This window comes from Somniosus microcephalus, chromosome 4 (assembly GCF_052327205.1).
Source record: "Somniosus microcephalus isolate GS21.2 chromosome 4, FLI_Smic_1.0, whole genome shotgun sequence".
Classification (NCBI taxonomy): Eukaryota; Metazoa; Chordata; class Chondrichthyes; order Squaliformes; family Somniosidae; genus Somniosus; species Somniosus microcephalus.
Window position 1 is genome coordinate 80,170,882 of NC_140990.1, and position 24,649 is coordinate 80,195,530.

The following is a 24,649-nucleotide window of genomic DNA, read 5'->3' on the forward strand; positions in this document are numbered from 1 at the left end:
TGAGCATGCGCGGGAGAGGCTGATTGTTGGGTGGTGAAGCGGAAGCCGAGAGGCTGCAGCAGGTAAAGGCGGGTTAATGAACCCCGGGGGGACGCGGGCTTCACACACACCGAGTGCGGCCCCAGGCCTGATTATAAGAGCAGTGAACATTATCCGCCTCCACCCGCGGGTTCCCGTTTCACTCCGGCCCGAATCTCAACAAAGCGCCAAACTCCGGGACAGACAGGAAGTGAGTCAGGGAGCGTCTGTAAATGGAGGAGTAATAGTGACTGGTCAGGGAGCGTCTGTAAATGGAGGAGAAATGGTGACTGGTCAGGGAGCATCTGTAAATGGAGGAGAAATGGAGACTGGTCAGGGAGTGTTTGTAAATGGAGGAGGAATGGTGACTGGTCAGGGAGCGTCTGTAAATGGAGGAGAAATGGAGACTGGTCAGGGAGCGTCTGTAAATGGAGGAGAAATGGTGACTGGTCAGGGAGCGTCTGTAAATGGAGGAGAAATGGTGACTGGTCAGGGAGCGTGTGTAAATGAGGAGAAATGGAGACTGGTCAGGGAGCGTCGGTAAATGGAGGAGAAATGGAGACTGGTCAGGGAGCGTCTGTAAATGGAGGAGAAATGGAGACTGGTCACAGAGCGTCTGTAAATGCAGGAGAAATGGAGACTGGTCAGGGAGTGTTTGTAAATGGAGGAGAAATTGTGACTGGTCAGGGAGCATCTGTAAATGGAGGAGAAATGGTGACTGGTCAGTGAGCGTCTGAAAATGGAGGAGAAATGGTGACTGGTCAGGGAGCGTCTGGGAGAAATCATTCAGCATTTTTTGGGGGTTGTGTGAACAAATATATCAGTGATTTTAATGAGACTCTTTCTGTGTCCCAGCTCCTGTAAATACTGGCTGTAAAGGGGCCGGTCTCTCAGGAGGCTCCACACCGCTGGCTGCTCATGTGTCAGTGATCTCCCATCAGATTAATGTGCTTCTGCTGTGTGTGTTTAATAAAGTGCCGAAGCCCTCACTGCAACACTCTCACATATCCCACCTGCAGTGTAATGTCCGTGCTGTGTGCTTCCTGTCCAATATTCCCCTGATCCCTGGCTCTCCTGTTGCACCAACTCGGTATAATGGGACAAGAAGTGCCAGCTCAAGAGATTCCCAAATCAGGGACGGAATGAAAGGTTCAGACATGTGGAATGTTAATCTTACACAATGCGTGAGATGCTGAGCACCCGCCCAACATTTCACCACCACACCTTCTTTTAAATAGTTTCTTCCATTTCTCTTCTGAAGCCATTATTTTATGACAGAGTCTGGGCCCCGCAGGGTGCTGGCTTCCATTCCATCATGAGTTTAGAACTGAACCCATCAGAGTCAACACCTTCAGGGGGAGGAAGAAAAGTTGATTGAAAGGAAAAATGTTGGAGATGGTGCGATGGGTTTGGATTTCAGCACAGGGAGGAGGGAGAATGTGTGGGATGGGGATTTACAGCTTTGGGGAAAAAGAGAGGAAAGAATGTTCCATAGAAACTAGAATTGCCTGTTCTGAATTTCTATCCTCTACTTACAGTGATGGCTTTTGTAAACTCCTTCTACTGGGTATTAGAAGGGGTGGGTTTACAGATAGGAAACTCAAACCAAACATCACCTCAACATCAGTGTGACTGGAAAAGCACCGAGCCCCACACACTCGAGTGAGAGTGTTCCAGTGCACTGACTGTGGAAAGAGCTTTAACCAGTTACACAGCCTGAAAAAACATCGCACCGTTCACAGCAAGGAGAAACCGTACAGGTGTTCTCTGTGTGGACAAGGCTTCAACAGATCGCCCAACCTGGCGAGACACAAGGACACCCGGACCACGGAGAAACCGTGGAAATGTGGGGACTGTGGGAAGGGATTCAATTACCTGTTTGAGCTGGAAACTCATCAACGCAGTCACACCGGGGAGAGGCCGTTTACCTGCTCCGTGTGTGGGAAGGGATTCATTTCCACATCCCAGCTGGAAACTCATCGCTACAGTCACACTGGGGAGAGGCCATTCACCTGCTCCATGTGTGGGAAGGGATTCACTCAGTCATCCAACCTGCTGACTCACCAGTGAGTTCACACCGGGGAGAGGCCGTTCACCTGCTCCATGTGTGGGAAGGGATTCACTAATTCAGCCCACCTTCTGAGACACCAGCGAGTTCACACTGACGAGAGACCTTTTAAATGTTCCGACTGTGCGAACTGCTTTAAAACCTCTGAGGAACTGATTCAACACCAGCGAGTTCACACTGATGATAAACCATTCAGTTGCTCTCACTGTGGGAAGAGGTTCAGGTATTCATCCAATCTCATTGTACACCAGCGCACTCACACTGGGGAGAGGCCGTTCACCTGCTCCATGTGTGGAAAGGGATTCATTAAATCATCCAACCTGCTGACACACCAGCGACTTCACACTGGGGAGAAGCCGTTCACCTGCTCCGTGTGTGGAGAGGGATTCACTTCTTCATCCAGCCTGCTGAAACACCAACGAGTTCACACTGGGGAGAGGCCGTTCACCTGCTCCGTGTGTGGGAAGCGATTCACTTGTTCATCCGGCCTTCGGACACACCAGTGAGTTCACACCGGGGAGGGCCTGTTCACCTGCTCTGTGTGTGGGAAGGGATTCACTCAGTCATCCAACCTGCTGAGACACCAGCGAGTTCACAAGTAACTGCAGGGCTTGGATTCTGAAGTTATTGCTGCTGTTAATTACAGCCAGGACTGAACCATATTCATTCTGACAGTTGTAGTTTGTTTCTGCTGATGATAATAACCCTATAACTGGCTGGAGTTTAATATTCTGGATATATAGCTGATTGACTTGTTGGGGCTGGAGTGTCCCTTTAAGAATCATTGTGATCGTTCCCCTTAATTCAGGACTTTCATAAGAAATTATTTGACAATAAAATTATGAATTTTACTTTAACCCTAAATTGACCTTGGTACAAAATCTACAATTTATTGTCTGAAAAGTTCCACTGATTAACATCTCCAATTAGAAAGTGCTGATTAATCCTTGCTGACAATTCTTACTGACTTGCACATTACACACAGTAGCACCTCCATTATCCACCAGGAGGAAGGGGAATGGGAATTGGTGGAGAATCGAGAGTCCTCAAATGTTGCCCCTCCCGTCTGGTACAGCAATCCCCTCGGCATGGGAATGGAGACAAGTCCAATCTAAGTAATGGGCTGAGTTTAATCTTTCTGGGCCCGTGGGATTGGTTTATATCAGACAGGAGGAGATTGGTGTCAGTGACTGTGGGATTGGTTTATATCAGACAGGAGGAGATTGGTGTCAGTGACTGTGGGGTTGGTTTATATCAGACAGGAGGAGATTGGTGTCAGTGACTGTGGGGTTGGCTTATATCAGACAGGAGGAGATTGGTATCAGTGACTGTGGAGTTGGTTTATATCAGACAGGAGGAGATTGGTGTCAGTGACTGTGGGGTTGGCTTATATCAGACAGGAGGAGATTGGTGTCAGTGACTGTGGGGATTGGTTTATATCAGACAGGAGGAGATTGGTGTCAGTGACTGGGATTGGTTTATATCCGACAGGAGGAGACTGGTGTCAGTGACTGTGGGGATGGTTTATATCAGACAGGAGATTGGTGTCAGTGACTGTGGGGTTGGTTTATATCAGAGAGGATAAACTAGTCAAAGTTGGAGAAGATATGGTATTCCTATATTTAACGACTGTGGTAGGAATTTTGTAATGCACTCATAGGATGTGGGTGTTGCTGGATCGCCCAGCATTTATGGCCTATCCCTAGTTGCCCTTGAGAAGGTGGTGGTGAGCCGCCTTCTTGAACCGCTGCAGTCCGTGTGGTGATGGTCCTCCCACAGTGCTGTTAGGGAGGGAGTTTCAGGATTTTGACCCAGTGACGATGAAGGATCGGCAATATATTTCCATGTCGGGATGGTGTGTGACTTGGAGGGGAGCTTGGAGGTGGTGGTGTTCCCCTGCGCCTGCTGCCCTCGTCCCTCTAGGTGATGGAGGTGGCCGGTTTGGGATGTGCTGCTGAAGAAGCCTTGGCGAGTTGCTGCAGCGCCTCTTGTCGACCAGAGGTTCTCAACCGGGGTCCGTGAGGTTTCAAGGGGTGGGCCCAGAAACTCTCTCCCTCTTTCATTCTTTCTCCCACAAGCAGCCCTCACACCGGGCACCGGCTCAGTTCCCATTGAGCAGCCGCGGGGGAAGCGATGTGGGGCGCGATGGGGCCAAGGCTGCAGATGCCGCCCCTTCCTCGCTGCCAATTGGGTTGATCCAGATTCCCATCATCTCCATCCAGCTTGTTGCCCCCATCTCCCCACTACAAATCCAGGCTGGGTTTTATTGGAGGGTGGGGCCATTCCCAATTCCAGGAGCCCAGCCCGATGAACACCTTCTCCCACTGGAACAGGAGCAGTGCGCAGGCGAAGTTTGTGGGACCCGCAGCTCCAGCCGCCGCTCGCCCTCACACCAGGCGGCGCCACTGAGCAGGACAGCCCGCGTTCATGGGGATTGGTCCAGTCAACCGTCAATTAAAGGCCAGCAGCCAATCCGCTTGGCCCAAGTCCCGCCTCCAACCGCCCTCCATTGTTGGGGCGAAATTCAAAGCGCCGCGAGCGGGAGCTCAAACTGTCAATCAAAGGTCAGCCCCGCCCACTGCACCCTGCTCACTCTCCGATTGGTGGCTGCCGGGGTGGGCGGGGTGATAAAGGGCCAATCAGTGCACTCCCAGTGCAGGTACAGCACGGGTTAGATACAGAGTAAAGCTCCCTCTAGACTGTCCGATCAAACACACCCAGGGCAGGTACAGCACGGGTTAGATACAGAGTAAAGCTCCCTCTACACTGTCCCATCGAACACTCCCAGGGCAGGTACAGCACGGGTTAGATACAGAGTAAAGCTCCCTCTACACTGTCCCAGCAAACCCTCCCAGGAGAGGTACAGGGGCATGTTACCGATACCTCCCCTGGATACCAAGGCTAGGAGAGGCACTCTGGATAATATGGGGAGCTGGGACTTGTCCATGAGAGTAACTGACCGGTTGAGAACTGAAATAATCTAGAGTAATGATTGGGTGTTAGTCGTGTCTCAGTGGGAGCACTCTCTCTCTCTCTCTCGCTCTCTCTCTCTCTCTGTGTCTCAGTGGGAGCACTCTCTCTCTTGTCTCTGAGTCAGGAGGTTGTGGGATCAAGTCCACCTCCAGAGCCTTGAGTTCACAATCTAGGCCGACACTCTAATGCAGTACTGAGGGAGCGCTGCACTGAAAGAGGTGCCGTCTTTCGGACGAGACGTTCAAGCGAGGCCCCATCTGCCCTCTCAAGTCGACATAAAAGATCCCATGATGTTATTTCGAAGAGCAGGGGAGTTCTCCCTGGAGTCCTGGCCAACATTTCTCCCTGAACCAACATCACTAAAACTGATCATCTGGTCATTATCACAGTGCTGTCTGTGGGATCTTGCTGTGCACAAATTGGCTGCCTGATTTGCTACATTACAACAGTGACTGCTCTTCAAAAGTACTTCATTGGCTGCAAAGTGCTTTGGGATGTCCTGAAGTTGTGAAATACAAGTCTTTCTTTAACAAAGGAGAAAAGGCCCAAAATGGAACAGTCGGTAACAGGACATCGATTAGTCTCCTCTTATCTTAGAGACGCCAAGGACTCGATACAAAGTGTGTTTGAAACAAAGCAGATTTATTTGACTTATTTCCAGAATATTAAACTCCAGCCCAATTAGAGGGGTTACTAACATCAGCAGAAACAAACCCCAACTGTCAGAATGAACATGGTTCAGTCTTGGATGTGATTAACAGCAGAAATAACAGCAGAATCAAACCCCTGGAGTCACTTGTAAACTCGCTGGTGTCTCAGCAGGTGGGATCAATGAGTGAATCCCTTCCCACACACAGAGCAGGTGAACAGCCTCTCCCCAGTGTGAACTTGCTGGTGTCTCAGCAGGGTGGATTACTGAATGAATCTCTTCCCACACACGGAGCAGGTGAATGGCCTCTCCCCAGTGTGAACTCGCTGCTGTCTCAGCAGCTGGGAGCTGTACAGAGCTCTGGTTAGAACCCATCTGGAGTATTGCGTTCAGATCTGGGCACCGCACCTCAGGAACGATATATTGGCCTTGGAGAGGGGTCGCGGCGCAGATTCACCAGAATGATATCGGTGCTAAAAGGGTTAAATTTCTTCAAAAAACTCAAGCAGGTTTGCAGGACGTGACCCACCCCACGTAACGTCAGGAGGTGGGTCATTGTCTCCAAGGCAGCAGGGGAGTCACAACCACAAACAGAGGCGGGCAAATGGAATCTGACGTTTTCTGCATCAATGTGTCTGGTTCTGTTCCATGGAGGAGCCGCCAGATTTCCACTTTCACCCACCCCCCGCCCTCCGATCTGCAAGCTCCCTGACAGCCCTGGTTTAGCAGTTGGACAGATGAGACCCGGCCATCAAAATGGCTCGGTCCTCTCGCCTAGGACATTTGACAGGCAGCACCATCGCACCGCTCGCCCGGTGTCCACCCAGAATGAAAATCAGCCCCAAGAAGTCTAAGCTCAGCAATCTCAGCAACGTCAAACACATCCAAGATCCCCGATCAGCTGCAAGAGAAGGATCGACATTCCATTCTTGCCCATGTGCCAGTTGCAATTGAGCCTTTCTTTGACAATGAGCCTGACTGAATGATCTGCTCTGTGGTGTGTAATGGACTTGGGAAGCCAATCATATTTGGAAATATGAACTGAACCCTGTATTTATTGAAAATATCAAATCTACCTTATTCAGCTGACTGATGCATCTCAATGGCAAGAGCATTGCGATAATAAAGGTTTGCAAATCAGAGCTGAATTTGATATCTCCAATAAAATCAACCTCAATGTTTCACAAATCCGAGATGTTCCAAGAGTTTTCAATGTGGAGGACCAGACTGGGTGATGATAAATATTTGGACATCTCCAAGCACACTGCCTGACGCTAGATTGTCCTCCACATTACAAGCTGTCTTATCCTCTTCAGCAATGCACATCTTCAAATGAGAGAAAAGGTCGTCGTGTGTCTGGGTTTCTTCCTGCACAATGGACCTCCAGTTTGTTCCCATTTGCTCACTGCATGTGAAGAGATCACTGCTTTGCTATCAGATCACAGGCCAAATGTCAGAATTAAAGCAATTGTGGTGATAAGAGTAGCTGGAACATTATTCAGGATCAGAAACAAACTATTGTCAGGAGAAATTTGCCTGGGTTGTGTTTGGAAACAGCAGGGGGTGATTTTAACCTCACGCACCCGGCGGGAAACTAATGCGATCAGATCAGCCGCTTGTTTTACACACCGCCCGATTTCACTTTCGACTGAAATCATTGGAGAGCAAAATCGGGGAAGGTGTAAAACGGGCAGGAAAGTCAATCCCGTCAGGTGGGGGAGGTTCAAGTTACCCCCAGCATATCCGAACTAGAAGGACAACTACTAAAAATGGCCAAAAGGACAATAAAATAACAATGGAAACAGCCTGAGCAGTTCCGCAGCAACAGGAATCCCCAAATGGGAAGCTTTCTGCTTTCTAACCTCGTACACTATTTATCTACAAAGTACATCTCTAATTATCATCAACAGCAAGCTGCAATATCACTTATTGGAATATGATTGTTTGACTAAGTAAGAGTTTAGCCAAAGAACTACCTGCAGTTATTTTAGAAATAAAGTATTTTCTTACTTTAAGCAAATCCTTTGAATTTTCTTTTGCCGTTTACTTTTTGTTGTGTGTTTTTTTCTCTTTAGGTCCCTGCACACAACCAAAGCATTCTCAGCTGAGGGAACAGGTGGGCAGCTTGCTCTGACCCTGCCGTTCTACTGTGACCCGTGGGATCTCACCCTCCAAATGGACTTCATTGTGGGGACACGCTCACTTTCTGTTGACAGTCCAGTGGAGATTAAGGATTTGCAGTGTGAGGGAGAATGGGCAAAAACCCACATCCCACCATTCTTTGTTTTTTCTTAAATTCATTGATGGGATGTGGGCGTCGCTGGCTAGGCCTGCATTTAGTGCCCATCCCTAATTGCCCTTGAGAAGATGGTGGTGAGCCACCCTCCTGAACCGCTGCAGTCCATATGGTGTAGGTACACCCACAATGCTGTTAGGAAGTGTAGTGTATGTAACTGTTCTACCTTTAAGAGAACTATTGTATGTAACCGTCCACCTTTAAGAGAACTATTTTAGGTGTGGCCCTACTTTATCTTGGCTGCTGTATACTGTAATACTGACAGTGACCACACCGGTATATAAGTGCTGTGTCAGGATTTATTGGGCAGATTCGCCCTGACCTTCGAATAGTAAAGTCCTGTTAAAGTTACTCTTGTAGTCTGTGTATTAATTCGCCATAATACCTCCAGACTTTACAGTGGCGACGAGTTCGATCTTACCCTGCGGCAACAATACTTCCGAAGCAGTTAACGAGCGTCGAGAAGAGGCACCCGCCCTCGTCGTTCTGCTGAGAGAAAACTCGAGTCTGCAGAGCAAGGAAGAAGGAAGAATTCAGACACGAAGCCTTCCATCAGCAAGAGGCACTGATTGTCCCTTCTGCCATGGTGGTGAGTGAGCCGATCAGCACGAGAAGCAAGTCGGCCACGGTGACTGTGAGTAAAGGGAAAATAAAAAAAATAAACGGAGGATAAGGGCGGTGAACTCGACCACGGTCGGGGGAAAGGAGCCGGACAGAAGTCGGGCCCAGAGGCGCTGAGACTGGGGCAGCGTGGAGCACGGAAGCCGTGGTACAAGCGGGCTGGGAGACGCAACGGCGTCGTGAGACAGCTAGACCGCGACCGGCGAAAAAGGCCGGGCAGCTACCGAGGCCACGAGGCGCTGCGACCGGGATCGTAAGGCGCGGGAAGATATAAAAATAAATAAACCGCGGTGAACTCAGCCGCAGCCGGGGAGGAAAGCACCGGACTGCGAGAGGGCTGGGAGGCGCGATTGGAGTGAAAAAGGCCGGGCAGCGACCGAGGCCACGAAGCGCTGCGACCGGGATCGTAAGGCGCGGGAAGATATAAAAATAAATAAATCGCGGAGAACTCAGCCGCAGCCGGGGAGGAAAGCACCGGACTGCGAGAGGGCTGGGAGGCGCGATTGGAAGCCGCTGAGGGAGAGACAGAGCCCGAGCGAGTGGGAGAGACAGAGCCCGAGCGAGGGAGACTGAGCGAGATCCAGCCCAGCGGCTGAAACTGTTCGCCGTCAACGGGTTGTACCCAGCGCCGGTTGCCCTGCCGAGAAAAGGGAACAAGGAACGCACTGAAGCCGACGCGCAGGCTGCGAACCCCGAAAGCCAGGGGTCGTCGCCCGAGGGAAAAGCTTACCCCTCCCGCCAGGGGAAGAAACGCGGGAAGCCGCCAGTAGGCGGGGAAGAAGACAGAAGCGGGAAACCGCCATTTTGAAAGTGGGCGGGGAAAGAAGACAAGCGCGGGAAATCGCCATTTTGAAAAAAATAAGTTAAAGAAATATTTCGTTGTTGTTTCTCAGGAAGAATGTGAAGATGCCTAAGCATAATAACATCAACGGTTTCGATTCCGATGTGGAAGATTGGGCCACGTATGTAGAACGCATCGAGATATATTGTAAGGTCAATAAGATAGCAAATTATGACAAAGCTCTAACCTTATTAAACTCAATGGGTGCGAAGACATACGGGTTATTGAAGTATCTTCTATCACCAGCTAAACCGGTGGATCAGTCTTTCGCTAATATTGTTGCTGTCCTGAAGGATCATTTTAACCCCGCACCGCTGATGTTAGCGGAACGATCAAAATTTTACGTGAGAACGCAACGAAAAGAGGAAAGCAACGCGGAGTACCTGGTTGAACTGCGTAGGCTAGCAAAATACTGTCAGTTTGGGGTAAATCTGACAGAGGCACTGAGAGACAAGTTCGTGTGCGGGATGTCGAAGGAAGGAACACAAAAACGACTGCTCGAAGAGAACGATCTTACACTTGATAAGGCTGTCCTTATTGCAGCATCGCACGAAGCCGCAGCGAGAGGCACAGCGGAAATGCAGCGGAAGACAGCGGTACTCAGTGTGGATCAAATGACTTCGGGTACAACGAAATGTTATCATTGTGGGAAGACAACACACGACCAGAACCAATGCTGGTTTAAAAACCAGGAATGTAGAAAATGTGGCAAGCTTGGTCACATAGCTAAAGTATGCCGGTCAGGAAAGAAGACCAGCAATAATAAGTCACCGCAGAAGAAGTACAGAAAGGTACATAAGGTGACTGGGAAGAGTCCAGATGAACAGAATTCGGACTCAGACTCCAACAGCAAGGAACTGGGTAGTCTGAGGATTCACAATGTGAGTAAAGAAGCTGACCGACAAACTATCTGGGTCACACTACAGATTGCAAAAGTCCAAGTGAAGATGGAAGTGGACACCGGATCGGCGTTGACGGTCATGAATAAGCAAGATTACAAAAAGTTATTCAAACATAATCCCCTACGGGATACGGAGATAGTATTGCAGACATACACGGGGCACAAAGTATACCCCATCGGAAAGATAAAAGTCAAGGTGAGATACAAGGACAAAGATCACCAAGGGATGGACATGTATGTGCTGCCCAAGGGAGGTCCACCACTTCTGGGATGGGAGTGGATCAGGAAAATAAAGATAGACTGGCATTCACTAAACACAATGACGGTAGATTCCGGAAAGGAAGATGTCAAACCTGAACGGTTGTCCAGAATATTGGACGAAGCTAAAGAGGTATTCCAGCAAGGACTGGGAACACTGAGAGGAATTAAAGCAAAAGTCAAGATTGCAGAACATGCAAGCCCAAAATTTTTCAATGCCAGATCGGTACCTTACGCGATACGACCTGCTGTGGAGGCAGAACTGGAAGAGCTTGAACGTTCAGGGGTACTGTCTAAGGTGGACTGGAGTGAGTGGGCCACGCCCATTGTTCCCGTCATGAAGTCTTCATCAAGTAACAAGCCAGGGGGACCGGGAAAGGTCCGCATCTGCGGAGACTTCAAGATCACAGTTAATCCGGTGCTTCACATGGTACAATACCCGCTCCCGCGGATTGAGGATATCTTTGCTTCATTGTCTGGCGGGAAACACTTCACCAAGATAGACCTGGCACAAGCATACTTACAAATGGAAGTCGAGGAAGAGTCGCGCCAGTATCTCACAATCAACACGCACAGAGGCTTGTATCGTTATAATAGACTGGTTTTTGGAGTAGCTTCGGCTCCAGCAATTTGACAGAGGGCCATGGAGCAGGTCTTACAGGGTATTCCAAGCACGCAGTGTTACTTGGACGATATCCTGATTACGGGAGAAGACGAGGAGGAACACCTCACAAATTTGAAACTGGTGCTCACCAGGTTGAAGGAATATGGCCTTCGAGTTAATCGCCAGAAATGTGAGTTCTTCCAGAAACGGATCTCGTACTGCGGTCATGTCATTGACCAAGAGGGGCTGCACAAGTCACCTGACAAGATAGAAGCTGTCGTGAAGGCTCCCGCTCCGGAAAATGTATCACAGTTGAGATCGTTTCTGGGGTTGATTAATTATTACCACAAGTTTCTGCCAAATCTATCCACGGTGCTGCATCCGCTGAATGCTCTGTTGCGGAAAGAAATACCATGGAAGTGGAGCGAGGACTGTAAGAAGGCCTTTCGCAGAAGCAAGGCATTGATTACCTCTGAGGAAGTGTTGGCTCATTTCAACCCAACATTACCTCTTCGTCCAGCTTGTAATGCTTCCCCTTATGGAATTGGAGCAGTACTTTCACACAAGTTACCAAATGGCTCGGAAAGGCCAGTCGCATTTGCGTCCCGATCATTGACCTCCGCTGAGCGAAATTATGCTCAGATAGATAGGGAGGCCCTCAGCCTTGTGTGGGGAGTAAAGAAATTCAATCATTACCTGCAGGGCAAGAAGTTCACATTACTGACAGACCACCAGCCGTTGGTGTCCATATTCAACCCTAACAAGGCCGTTTCCACTATGACAGCGCAAAGGCTACAGAGGTGGTCCGTGTTACTTGGGGCACACCAATATGACATCGAATACAAAAGGTCCAAACAGCATGGAAATGCTGATGGGTTATCGCGCCTACCGTTGCCAGTAGTAGAAGAGGCGGCTACAGTGGACCCGGTAGAGATGTTCCACTCATCCATAGTGGAATGTCTACCAGTAACAAATTCGATGATCGAAAATGAAACAAGAAATGACCCGACTCTCTCACGAGTCTACGATTTAACAGTGGAGGGATGGCCAGCACATGGCGAACCAACGCTGCCCGCATTTTCGCAAAGAAAAGAACAGCTGTCAGTGTGCCGAGGAACCTTGATGTGTGGATCCAGAGTGGTGATTCCACCCAAACTTCAGCATAAGGTGCTAAAGGAGCTTCACGAGGGGCATCTGGGTGGAGTGAAAATGAAGAACCTAGCAAGAGCGTTTGTGTGGTGGCCAGGTATTGATGGAGACATCGAAGACATGACCAAGAGCTGTCTAGGATGCCAGAAGGTCCAAAACGCGCCACCACAAGCTCCTCTGCATCCATGGGAGTGGCCCTCATCTCCTTGGCAAAGGGTACACGTCGACTTTGCTGGTCCATTTATGGACTCAATGTTTCTAATCACGGTGGATGCACACTCCAAGTGGCCGGAGGTAATAAAGATGTCCTCCACCACCACGGAAAAAACCATCACAGTATTAAGGACCATATTTGCCAGGAATGGGCTGCTGGAACAGATCTGTTCTGATAATGGACAGCAATTTGTGTCCGAAGAATTCAGGAAGTTCTTAAAAAGGAATGGGGTCAAGCACTACACGTCAGCCCCATACCATCCCGCCACCAATGGATTAGCTGAAAGGTTTGTCCAGACCTTCAAGAAGGCCATAAAGGCCATGGGTAATGAAGACATCAACCTACAACATAAGGTAGATAACTTCTTGTTGGCGTACAGGAATGCAACACATGCGGTCACAAACCAAACTCCCGCCATGATGTTTTTCAATAGAAGACTAAGATGCCGGCTGGATTTGATTAAGCCAAACGTCAGAAGAGACGTAGAGAATCGGCAATTTCAGGGCATGAATGAAAGGCCAACTAGATCCTTTCAGATAGGTCAACAAGTTTTGGCCCGGGACTACCGGACCGAGAAATGGCAGCCTGGAACTATTGGGAAAAGGCTAGGGCCGCTGATGTATACCGTGGACATTGGTGACAGCATAATAAGGCGCCATGTTGACCAGATCATAGGGTCATCCACAAAGGACCAACCTACTCCACACAACCTTACACGGCTAATGTTGAAGCAGAGATACCCAGAGCACTTACCTCCGATCTGGTAATACTGGAATCAGATGAACCTGACACTGTCCTTCAAGCCGAATCGACCTTGCCAGAAGAACCTACTACCCCGCCGAAAAGTACTACACCACCGAGGCATTATCCGGACAGAGTCAGGAAGCCTCCAGAGAGACTGAATCTGTGAACTGTTTTGCATAAGTTGTATATATGTTATGATGTTATGTTAATGGGGAATAAGTATGTTGTAAGCTAAAAAGGGAGGATTGTAGTGTATGTAACTGTTCTACCTTTAAGAGAACTATTGTATGTAACTGTCCACCTTTAAGAGAACTATTTTAGGTGTGGCACTACTTTATCTTGGCTGCTGTATACTGTAATACCGACGGTGACCACACCGGTATATAAGTGCTGTGTCAGGATTTATTGGGCAGATTCGCCCTGACCTTCGAATAGTAAAGTCCTGTTAAAGTTACTCTTGTAGTCTGTGTATTAATTCGCCATAATACCTACAGGCCTAGAAATTCAGTGCACTTAGCACCGATTTTGCGGCGCTAGAGGGCCTAGCGCTGCAATTGGCGCCGGTTCCTAAATTGCCTGGGGCCCTTCCACGGCAGTAGACCGGTAGCGCTGCGCCGGCACCGATGACGTCATCGATGTGCGCAGCGTCCCGGTTGCCGTGGTAACCCGGCCCCAAGCCGAAATTCAGTTGCGGCCGCCTCGCCAGTGGCAGCCGCAACTAAGACTCCGGCAAACGAGTGTTGCCGGAGTCTGCACCGGCGCTTTAAGGAGGCGTGGCGGCCGGCCGCTTTCCCGCCGGCCGCCTGCCCGCAGCTCCCTCCCCGGACTTCTCCCCCCGCCCCCCCCCCCGGAACAGATGCAAGCCCGGCACTTGTCCGAGGTGCCGGGCTCATTTTTGCAGAGATTTGCGCGGGCCGCGGCCGGGTGCAGGCAGCTCCTCCTTAATGGAAGGAGGAGGCCTGCACTTCCCGAGCCTGCCGCACCGCAGCGGGCACCGCAGCGCCGGAATAGTGCCGCAATGCGGCGCGTTGCGCCAGTTTTCAGGCGCTAAAACCCTTCAGTAGCGCCGGCAGCCGTTTGGGCACGGCGCTGCTGAATTTTTGGCGCGCGCAAAGGGACTTAGCGCCGGCGCTAACTTCCGGCGCTAAAGCCCTGGCGCAGCGCAAACTCAATTTCTAGGCCACAGACTTTACAGGAAGGGAGTTCCAGGATTTTGGTCCAGCGACAGTGAAGGAACGGCGATACAGGTCCAAGTCAAGATGGTGTGTGGCTTGGAGGGGAACTTGTAGGTGGTGATGGTCCCATGCGTCTGCTGCCCTTGTCCTTCTAAGTGGTAAAGGTCGCGGGTTTGGAAGGTGCTGTTGAAGGAGCTTTGGCGAGTTGCTGCAGTGCATCTTGTAGATGGTACACACTGCAGCCACAGTGCGCCGGTGGTGGAGGGAGTGAATGTTGAAGGTGGTGGATGGAGTGCCAATCAAGCGGGCTGCTTTATCCTGAATGGTGTCGAGCTTCTTGAGTGTTGTTGGAGCTGCACTCATCCAGACAAGTGGAGAGTATTCCATCACACTCCTGACTTGTGCCTTGTAGATGGTGGAAAGGCTTTGGGGAGTCAGGAGGTGAGACACTCGCCGCAGAATTCCCAGCCTCTGGCCTGCTCTTGTAGCCACAGTATTGAAATGGCTGGTCCAGTTCAGTTTCTGATCAATGGTAACCCCCAGGATGTTGATAGTGGGGGATTCAGCGATGGTAATGCCATTGAATGTCAAGGGGAGATGGTTAGAGTCTCGCTTGTTGGAGATGGTCATTGCCTGGCACTTGTGTGGTGTGAATGTTACTTGCCACTTGTCAGCCCAAGTCTGAATGTTGTCCAGGTCTTGCTGCATATGGACACGGACTGCATCAGTATCTGACGAGTCTCGAATGGTGCTGAACAGTGTGCAATCACCAGCAAACATCCCCACTTCTGACCTTATGATGGAGGGAAGGTCATTGATGAAACAGCTGAAGATGGTTGGGCCTAGGACACTGCCCTGGGGAACTCCTGCAATGATGTCATGTGATTGAGATGAATGACCTCCAACAACCACAGCCAACTTCCTTTGTGCTAGGTATGATTCCAACCAATGGAGAGTTTTCCCCTTGATTCCCATTGACTTCAGTTTTGCTAAGGCTCCTTGATGCCACACTCGATTAAATGCTGCCTTGATGTCAAGGGCAGTCACTCTCACCTCACCTCTTGAGTTCAGCTCTTTTGTCCATGTTTGGACCAAGGCTGTAATGAGGTCAGGAGCTGAGTGGCCCTGGCAGAACCCAAACTGGGCGTCAGTTAGCAGGTTATTGCTGAGTAAGTGCCGTTTGATAGCACTGTCGACGACACCTTCCATCACTTTGCTGATGATTGAGAGTAGACTGATGGGACGGTAATTGGCTGGGTCGGATTTGTCCTGCTTTTTGTAGACAGGACATACTTGGGCAATTCTCCACATTGCCGGGTAGATGCCAGTGTTGTAGCTGTACTGGAACAGCTTGGCTAGGGGCGCAGCTAGTTCTGGAGCACAAGTCTTCAGTACTATTGCCGGAATGTTGTCAGGGCCCATAGCCTTTGCAGTATCCAGTGTCTTCAGCCTTTTCTTGACATCACGTGGAGTGAATTGAATGGGCTGAAGACTGGCATCTGTGATGCTGGGGTCCTCAGGAGGAGGCCGAGATGGATCATCCACTCGGCACTTCTGGCTGAAGATAGTTGCAAATGCTTCAGCCTTGTCTTTTGCACTCACGTGCTGGACTCCACCATCATTGAGGATGGGGATATTTTTGGAGCCTCCTCCTCCTGTTAACTGTTTAATTGTCCACCACCACTTTGTTGAGCTGGCATGCTGTGCCCGTCTCCGTTCATGACTGCTGATGTTCTTCAGTTTTTTGAAGCAGAAACAGTGTCCACAAAGAGCTACCTGTGCTTCAAAAGAGTCAAGCCGCTCGGCCAAACAGCCATGTGGACTTTCAGTACAAAATATAATCCATCGATCAATCGCTCACTCATTTCATTCATTTAGTAACGGCAGATTTTACTATCTTACACCACATTCTGTGTATTTAAGATAGTATCTGAGGACTATTTGAATTGATGTTGATAAATTATTGGGAGGGTAGAAGTGGTGCGATGCTCAACACTAAGAGTCGGACTGTTTCCGATTCACCAATTGAACACTTTGCTCTCACCAACGTGCGCGGTCCCTTTAAATGTGCTGCGCGGTTTCTCTCCCAGCGGCAGGAGCTGGTGAGCGGCCTGCGCGGGGCCTCGCCATTGCTGCGCCACCGTGCAGCCGCGCACCTTAGGGACAACATTGGTGTGCGGCCCTCAACAGCTCACCACAACTTGTTAAGTGGCCCTCCAGCCCCAATCACTGCCCAGCCCTGCCTGAAACCATCTTTAACGGGATTCTGCCTCCTGACGGAGCTGGGAAAGATTTTGCCATTATTACCACAATTGAGCACCTTTTTCTTTTCCAAAAATCTCTGAGCTTCTCTAATGGCTGCTTTTATCTCCCACAATTGTGGGTGATATTTCTCTCTATTCTCCTGTAAACTGAATTCCTCTTGATCGCAACTGGGTTCAATGTAAGATAGTTCAGTGAGTCAGGCATCATTCATCCCTAGACCTATGCTGGCCAGTGAAACCCCAGTCATTACCTTAGTAAGGATTCCACTGGTTCCTTGCCATATTTGCAGATGATACTAAGATGGGAGGGAAAGTAGTGAGTGAGGAGGACATAAAAAACCTGCAAGGGGACATAGACAGGCTAAGTAAGTGGGCAGAGATTTGGCGGATGGAATACAATACTGGAAAGTGTGAGGTTATGCACTTTGGCAGGAAAAATCGTAGAGCAAGTTATTATCTTAATGGCAAGAAACTGGAAAGTACTGAAGTACAAAGGGATCTGGGGGTCCTGGTGCACGAAACTCAAAAGGTTAGTATGCAGGTGCAGCAAGTGATTAAGAAGGCCAATGGAATGTTGGCTTTCATTGCTAGGGGGATAGAATATAAAAATAGGGAGGTATTGCTTCAGTTGTACAACGTATTGGTGAGACCGCACCTGGAATACTGCATACAGTTTTGGTGTCCATACTTAAGAAAAGACATACTTGCTCTCGAGTCAGTACAAAGAAGGTTCACTCGGTTAATCCCGGGGATGAGGGGATGGACATATGAGGAGAGGTTGAGTAGATTGGGACTCTACTCATTGGAGTTCAGAAGAATGAGAGGCGATCTTATTGAAACATATAAGATTGTGAAGGGGTTGTTTCGGGTGGATGCGGGGAGGATGTTCCTGATGATGGGTGAAACTAGAACTAGGGGGCATAGTCTTAGAATAAGGGGCTGCTCTTTCAAAACTGAGATGAGGAGGAACTACTTCACTCAGAGGGTGGTAGGTCCATGGAATATGCTGCCCCAAAAAGCTGTAGAAGCTACATCATTACATAAATTTAAAACAGAAATAGACAGTTTCCTAGAAGTAAAGGGAATTAAGGGTTATGGGGAGCGGGCAGGAATTTGGACATGAGGCTAGGTTCGGATCGGACATGGCCCTGTGGATAGCGGAGCGGGCCCAGGGGCCATGTAGCCTGATCCTGCTCCTATTTCGTGTGTCTAATTCTGTTAGATTCAGGAGATGGTTCTGTGATAGTAGATTGGCGGTTAGGATCAGATCAGCCATGATCTTATTGAATGGCGGAGCAGGCTCGAGGGGCCGATTGGCCTACTCCTGCTCCTATTTCTTATGTTCTTATGTTCTTATATATTTGTCAGGATACCAAAAGCCAGCTTTCTTACCGTCCACTCCTGGAGGCCCCACTCCCTGAGCCTACAACCTTCAGCAGGATCAGTGGTGGAGTTCCACAGCAGGAGTGAACCCAACTGTCAGAATGAACATGGTTCAGTCCTGGATATGATTAACAGCAGCATTAACAGCAGAATCCAACCGCTGCAGTCACTTGTGAACTCGCTGATGAATCAATAGGTGGGATGACTGAGTGAATCCCTTCCCACACACGGAGCAGGTGAACGGCCTCTCCCCAATGTGAACACGCTGGTGTGTCAGAAGGTTGAATGAAGTAGTAAATCCCTTCCCACACATGGAGCAGGTGAACGGCCTCTCCCCAGCGTGAACACGCTGGTGTGTCAGCAGGCTGGAGCTCTCAGTGAATCCGTTCCCACACACTGAGCAGGTGAATGACCTCTCCCCAGTGTGAACTCGCTGGTGTCTCAGTAGGTGGGTTGAATTCGTGAATCCCTTCCCATACACAGAGCAGGGGAACGGCCTCTCCTCGGTGTCAACTCGCTGGTGTGTCAGCAGATCCGTTTTGCTTTTAAAGCTCTTCTCACAGTCAGAACATTTAAAAGGTCTCACATTGGTGTGAACAAGTTGGTGTCTCTGTAGTTGGGATGACTGAGTGAATCCCTTCCCACACACGGAGCAGGTGAACGGTCTCTCCCCAGTGTGAACTCGCTGGTGTGTCAGCAGGTCACATGACTGAGTGAATCCCTTCCCACACACGGAGCAGGTGAACGCCCTCTCCCCAGTGTGAATTTGCTGGTGTGTCAGCAGGTCACTTGACTGAGTGAATCCATTTCCATACACTGAGCAGCTGAACAGTCTCTCCCCGGTGTGACTGCGTCGATGAGTTTCCAGCTGATACGGGTAATCAAATCCTTTCCCACAGTCCCCACATTTCCAGGGTTGCCCCCCGGTGTGACTGCGCTTGTGTTTTGCCAGGCCAGAGGATCGACTGAATCCTCGTCCACACACAGAACACGTGTACGGTTTCTCCCCGCTGTGAACGGTGCTTTTTGCTTCCATGTTATGTTTGATGATATTCAGGTCCTGATGAATAGAGTGACTCTGTCAGATCTTGATGTGATGTTTGAGTCTCATTTCCTGTCTACAAATCCTGCCCTTCCAATACCCTGTAAAATGAATATAAAACAAGAAAAAGGGAGTGTGAGAGAGAACCCACAAAAACACAAAGAGAGGTGGTGAAATTGAGCTCAATGAATCTGGGAATTTGTGGGGCCAGCACTAGAATAACAAGTAACGATAAAAGCTGCTGGATTGTCATTAAAATCCCAACTGGTTCACTAATGTCCCTCAGGGATATGGGGATCAGGCGGGAAAGTCAAGTTGAGGTCGAAGATCAGCCATGACCTTATTGAATGGTGGAGCAGGCTCGAGGGGCCGTATGGTCTACTCCTGCTCCTAATTCTTGTGTTCTTATGGAAGGGAACCTGCCACCCTACCTGTCCCACGACTTCTACCGCCTAGAAGGAAAATGGCAGCAGGTGCATGGGAACACCATCATCTGCAAGTCACACACCATCCTGACTTGGATATAGATTGCCGTTCCTTCATTGTTGCTGGGTCAAAAACCTGGAACTCCCTCCCTAACAGCACTGTGGGAGCACCTTCACCACACGGACTGCAGTGGTTCAAGAAGGTGGCTCACCACCACTTTTCAATGGGCAACTAGGGATGGGTAATAAATACTGGCCTTACCAGCGACACCCATACCCCAAGAATGAATAAAAAAATCTATATCTGTAAAATCGATTAAAAGCCTTTACAGAAATACTTGTTCCTAAAACAATACTCTTTTACATTGTCGGGACAGTGTCTGTTTAACAACCTAATCTCCCCCAGAATCCACCTCCCTTGACAGTCTCACATTGGAAATTGTTGGGTCCTCCTGGGCTCAGAAGTACTGGGGGTTAAACCCAGCAGCTTCTCCTCCATCTCCACTCCAGCTCAAACTGAAGCAACAAAAAGACCTACACAGGCGGCCAGGGACCGACTTCCGCATCCAGCGCCCGCCCTGATACAAGCCGGCTCTGGATTGGCGGCTCTGCTGTGTCGATCCAGTTGTGGTTTCCCTGTCCGGGTTTCCTGGTGCCGCGCTCATCAGTCACATGACAACCCATTGTTAGCGGAAGCGCGTCATCCTCGGTGCCAGGGACCACCTCAGGAGGAGAGAAGATGGCCACGCATGCGCCGTGCTGCAGGGGGAACCGGTCCGTCTTTCCTCCGCCAAGATGGCGGCGCGTAACCCGGACCTGTCACAGAGAAAAAACCTCACAGCTGCCGTCCAGTGGAACATAGACCGGGCCACTGGATCTCATTCAGGCCTGAGGCCGTTTTCCAACTTTATAAACCCTGCGGCGCGGCCTACCCGCAGTTTATTAATCTCCCGACCCCGCTCCCGCCGACCTGCAGCTCCGCCCACTGCGGGACACGTGACCCGGGCCCACAGCCTGATTGACGGGAGCTTCCGACCAATATGGAGCGAGCGGGGCGGGGCTGGATGAGCGAGCCAGTGGCGGGTCCTCCAACCAATCGGGGAGCCCGAGGGGCGGGACTAGCGCCGGCTGATTGTCTGATCTGCAGGGCAGCGAGTTTCTCCAGTCCCTTGTTCAGGGCCCGGGGCCAGGGGAGGCTGTGGGCCTTTATTCCCCTTATTGGACACAAGGCTCTTTGTCTCACAACACACTGGCTCAGGTTTTAATACAGACTTTTTAAATTCATGAATAAAAGCAGATAAACCCCGTGCTTCTGAAGAATAAACTTTTGAATGTTTGGGAGTAAAAAACAAGTTTTTTTCCCTTAGGGGAATTTGTTATTAGTTTCAGGAAACAACAACCACTTGTATTTATAAAGCGCCTTTAATGTAGTAAAATGTCCCAAGGCTCTTCACAGGAGCGTTATAAAACAAAATTTGACACCGAGCCACATAAGGAGATAGTCAGGCTGAAAGCTTGGTCAAAGAAGCAGGTTTTAAGGAGCATCTTAAAGAAGGAGAGAGAGGTAGAGAGATGGAGAGGTTTAGGGAAGGAATTCCAGAGCTTAGGGCCCAGGCAACTGAAGGCACGGCCACCAATGGTGGAGCGATTAAAATCGGGGATGCTCAAGAGGCCAGAATTTGACGAGCGCAGATATCTCGGGGGTTTGTAGGGGCTGGAAAAGATTAGAGAGATAGGGAGGGGCGAGGCCACGGAGGGATTTGAAAACAAGAATGAGAATTTTAAGGATGAGACACTTGAGGAAAAGCAGGGAGTGGGGGAGAGTCAAGCCCTTATGGGACAGGGTCGCTAATTCTGTTCTGCGACAGTTACTGGGACAGACTGTATCTCCCCCTCTCCTCCACACAGGGATTTGTGGTAGTTAAAGGGACAGCAATTCTTCTTGTTCTGTGAGATTGTAATTAAAGGGACACTATTCTGAGATGGCTGCGAACATTTAGTGTCGCCAGCCTTTCTAAAACCTCTTCCTTTCTTTGAAGATCTGTGTGAACTCGCTGGTGAGTCAGCAGGTTGGATGAACTCTGAAACCTCTTTGCACAGTCAGAACATTTAAAGGGTCTCTCATCGGTTCTGGGGCAGGAGGGATCTGGTTAACAGTGATCACAATATCATTAGGTTTAAAGTAGTTATGGGAAGGGACAAAGAAAAATCAGTGGTGAATATACCCAGCTGGAAGAGAGCCAATTTCAGTGATGTGAGAAAGGATCGAGCACGGGTGGACTGGAAACAAAGATTGTCCAGGAAAACAGTGAATGACCAATGGCAGGCCTTCAAGGCTGAGATAGTTCGGGTACAAACCAAGCATATTCCCATAAGGAGGAAAGATGGAGCGTCCAAAGCTCGAGCTCCCAATGACAAATGATATCGAGGTTAGAATAAAACAGAAAAAGGAGGTTTATGACAAATGTCAGGTACAGAATGTAGTCAAAAACCAGGCAGAATCCAGAGAGTGCGGGGGAAATTGAAACAGGATATAAGAAGGGCAAAGAGACAATATGACAAAAGATTAGCGGGTAACATAAAAGAGAACCCAAAAATCTTCTCCAAACATATGAAAAGTAAAAGGATAGTTAAAGGAATGGTGGGGCCGATTAGGGACCAAATAGGAGCTCATCATACGGAGGCAAAGGGTGTGGCTGAGGTACTGAATGAGTACTTAGCATCTGTCTCCACAAAAGAAGAGGATGAAGTTAATGCCGCAGTAGAGGAAGGGAGAGTAGAGAAATTGGATAAAAATAGATAGAAAGGAGGTGCTAAATAGGTTGTCATCACTCAAAGTTAACAAGTCACCCGGTCCAGATGTGATGCATCCTAGATTACCGAGGGAAGCTCGGGTGGAGATAGCAGAAGCTCCAACCACAATCTTTCAAACTCCCTCAGATATATGGGAGTGGTGCCAGAGGACTGGAGGATTGCAAATGTTACACCTTGTTTAAAAAAGGGGAGAGATAAACCTGGTAACTACAGGCCAATCAGTCTAATGTCAGTGTGGGTGAACGACTAGAGACCATTGTCAAGGACAAAATTAATTCTCACTTGGAGAAGCATGGGTTAATAAGGGGCAGCCAGTATGGATTTGTTAAAGGTAAATCGTGTCTGACTAACCTGATTGAGTTCTTTGATGAAGTAACAGAGGGTTGATGAAGGTAGTGCAGCAGATGTTGTATACATGGACTTTCTAAAGACATTTGATAAAGTACCACACAAGAGACTTACTCGGAAAATAGAAGCACAGGGAATTAAAGGGCTGATGGTAATTTGGGTATATAATTGGCTAAGGGAGAGGAGGCAGTGAGCAGTGCTGAGGGATGTTTTTCTGACTGGAGGGAAGTATGCAGTGGGTTCCCACAGGGGTCGGGATTAGGACCATTGCTTTTCTTGTTATATATAAATGACCTGGACTTGGGTATAGGTGTACAATTTTGAAGTTTACGGATGATACAAAACTTGGCAACGTAGTAAATAGTGAGCATAGTAGTAGCAGACTTCAGGAGGACAGAGACAGACTGTGAAATGAGCAGACACAAGGCAGATTAAATTAAATGAGGATAAGTGTGAAGTGATGCACTTTGGGAGAAACAACAGGGAGAGGCCGTATAATCTAAATGAAACTATTTTGAGGGGGTGCAAGAGCAGAGGGGCCTGGGGGTTCATATTCACCAATCTTTGAAAGTGCCATGGCAAGTTGGTGAGGGGTTCAGAAAGCGTATGGGATGCTTGGCTTTGTAAATAGGGCCATTGAATACAAAAACAAGGAAGTTACACTAAACCTTTACAAATCACTAGTTAGGAACATAGGACAGGAGGAGGCCATTCAGCCCCTCGAGCCTGTTCCACCATTCAATGAGATCATGGCTGATCTGCGATCTAACTCCATGCACCCGCGTTTGGCCCGTATCCCTTAATAGCTTTGGTTAACAGAAACCTATCAATCTCAGATTGAAAATTAACAATTGATCTCGCATCAGCTGCCGTTTGCGGAAGAGAGTTCCAAACTTCTACCACCCTTTGTGTGTAGAAGTGTTTCCTAATTTCACTCCTGAAAGGTCTGGCTCTAATTTTTAGACTATGCCCCCAGTCCTAGAATCCCCAACCAGCGGAAATAGTTTCTCTCTATCTACCCTATCTGTTCCCCTTAATATCCTGAAAACTTCGATCAGATCACACCTTAACCTTCTAAATTCCAGGGAATACAACCCTATTTTGTGTAATCTCCTCTCGTAACTTAACCCTTGAAGTCCGGGTATCATTCTGGTAAACCTACGCTGCACTCCCTCCAAGGCCAATATATCCTTCCTACGGTGTGGTGCCCAGAACTTCTCACAGTACTCCAGGTGTGGTCTAACCAGGGTTTTGTACAGCTGCAGGGTTTTGGCCTCAGCTGGAGTCTTGTGTACAGTTCTGGGCACCACACTTTAGGAAGGATGTCAAGACCTTGGAGAGGGTACAGAGGAGGTTGACCAGGATGGTACCAGGGATGAGGGACTTCAGTTATGTGGAGAGATTGGAGAAGCTGGGATTGTTCCCCTTAGAGCAGAGAAGGTTAAGAGGAGACCTAATAGAGATATTCAAAATGATGAGGGATTTTGATCGAGCAAGTAGGGAGAAACTGTTCACTCTGGCAAGTGGGTCGGTAACCAAAGGTCACAGATTTAAAACAGTTGCTAAAAGAACTAGAGGGAAATGAGGAGAATTGTTTTCACACAGAGGGTTTTTAAGGTCTGGAACGCACCATCTGAAAGGATGCTGGAATCAGGTTCCACAGGAACTTTAAAACGGTATTTGGACATGTACTTGAAGAGGACTAGTTTGCAGAGTTCTGGGGATAAAGCTGGGGTTTGGGACTAAATTGGACAACTCTTCCAAAGAGCCGGCACAGACACGATGGGCCGAATCACCTCCTTCTGTGCTGTTAGATTCTATGATCAGTGTGAAGACGCTGGTGACTCTTAAGGCTCTTAGAG

The 24,649-nt window shown here is 49.1% G+C and overlaps 1 protein-coding gene across 1 annotated transcript in view; it reads right to left on the reverse strand.

Moving 5' to 3' along the window:
* Window positions 1-19,295, reverse strand: part of LOC147119336 (uncharacterized) — a 29,582-nt gene extending 10,287 nt beyond the window's left edge. Inside the window, exon 1 of the mRNA XM_085984077.1 lies at window positions 18,349-19,295. Within this exon, the coding sequence (XP_085840203.1) occupies window positions 18,349-19,194 (846 nt within the window). The 5' untranslated portion in view covers window positions 19,195-19,295. The remainder of the gene's footprint in view (window positions 1-18,348) is intronic.
* Between the last annotated feature and the right edge of the window lie 5,354 nt (window positions 19,296-24,649).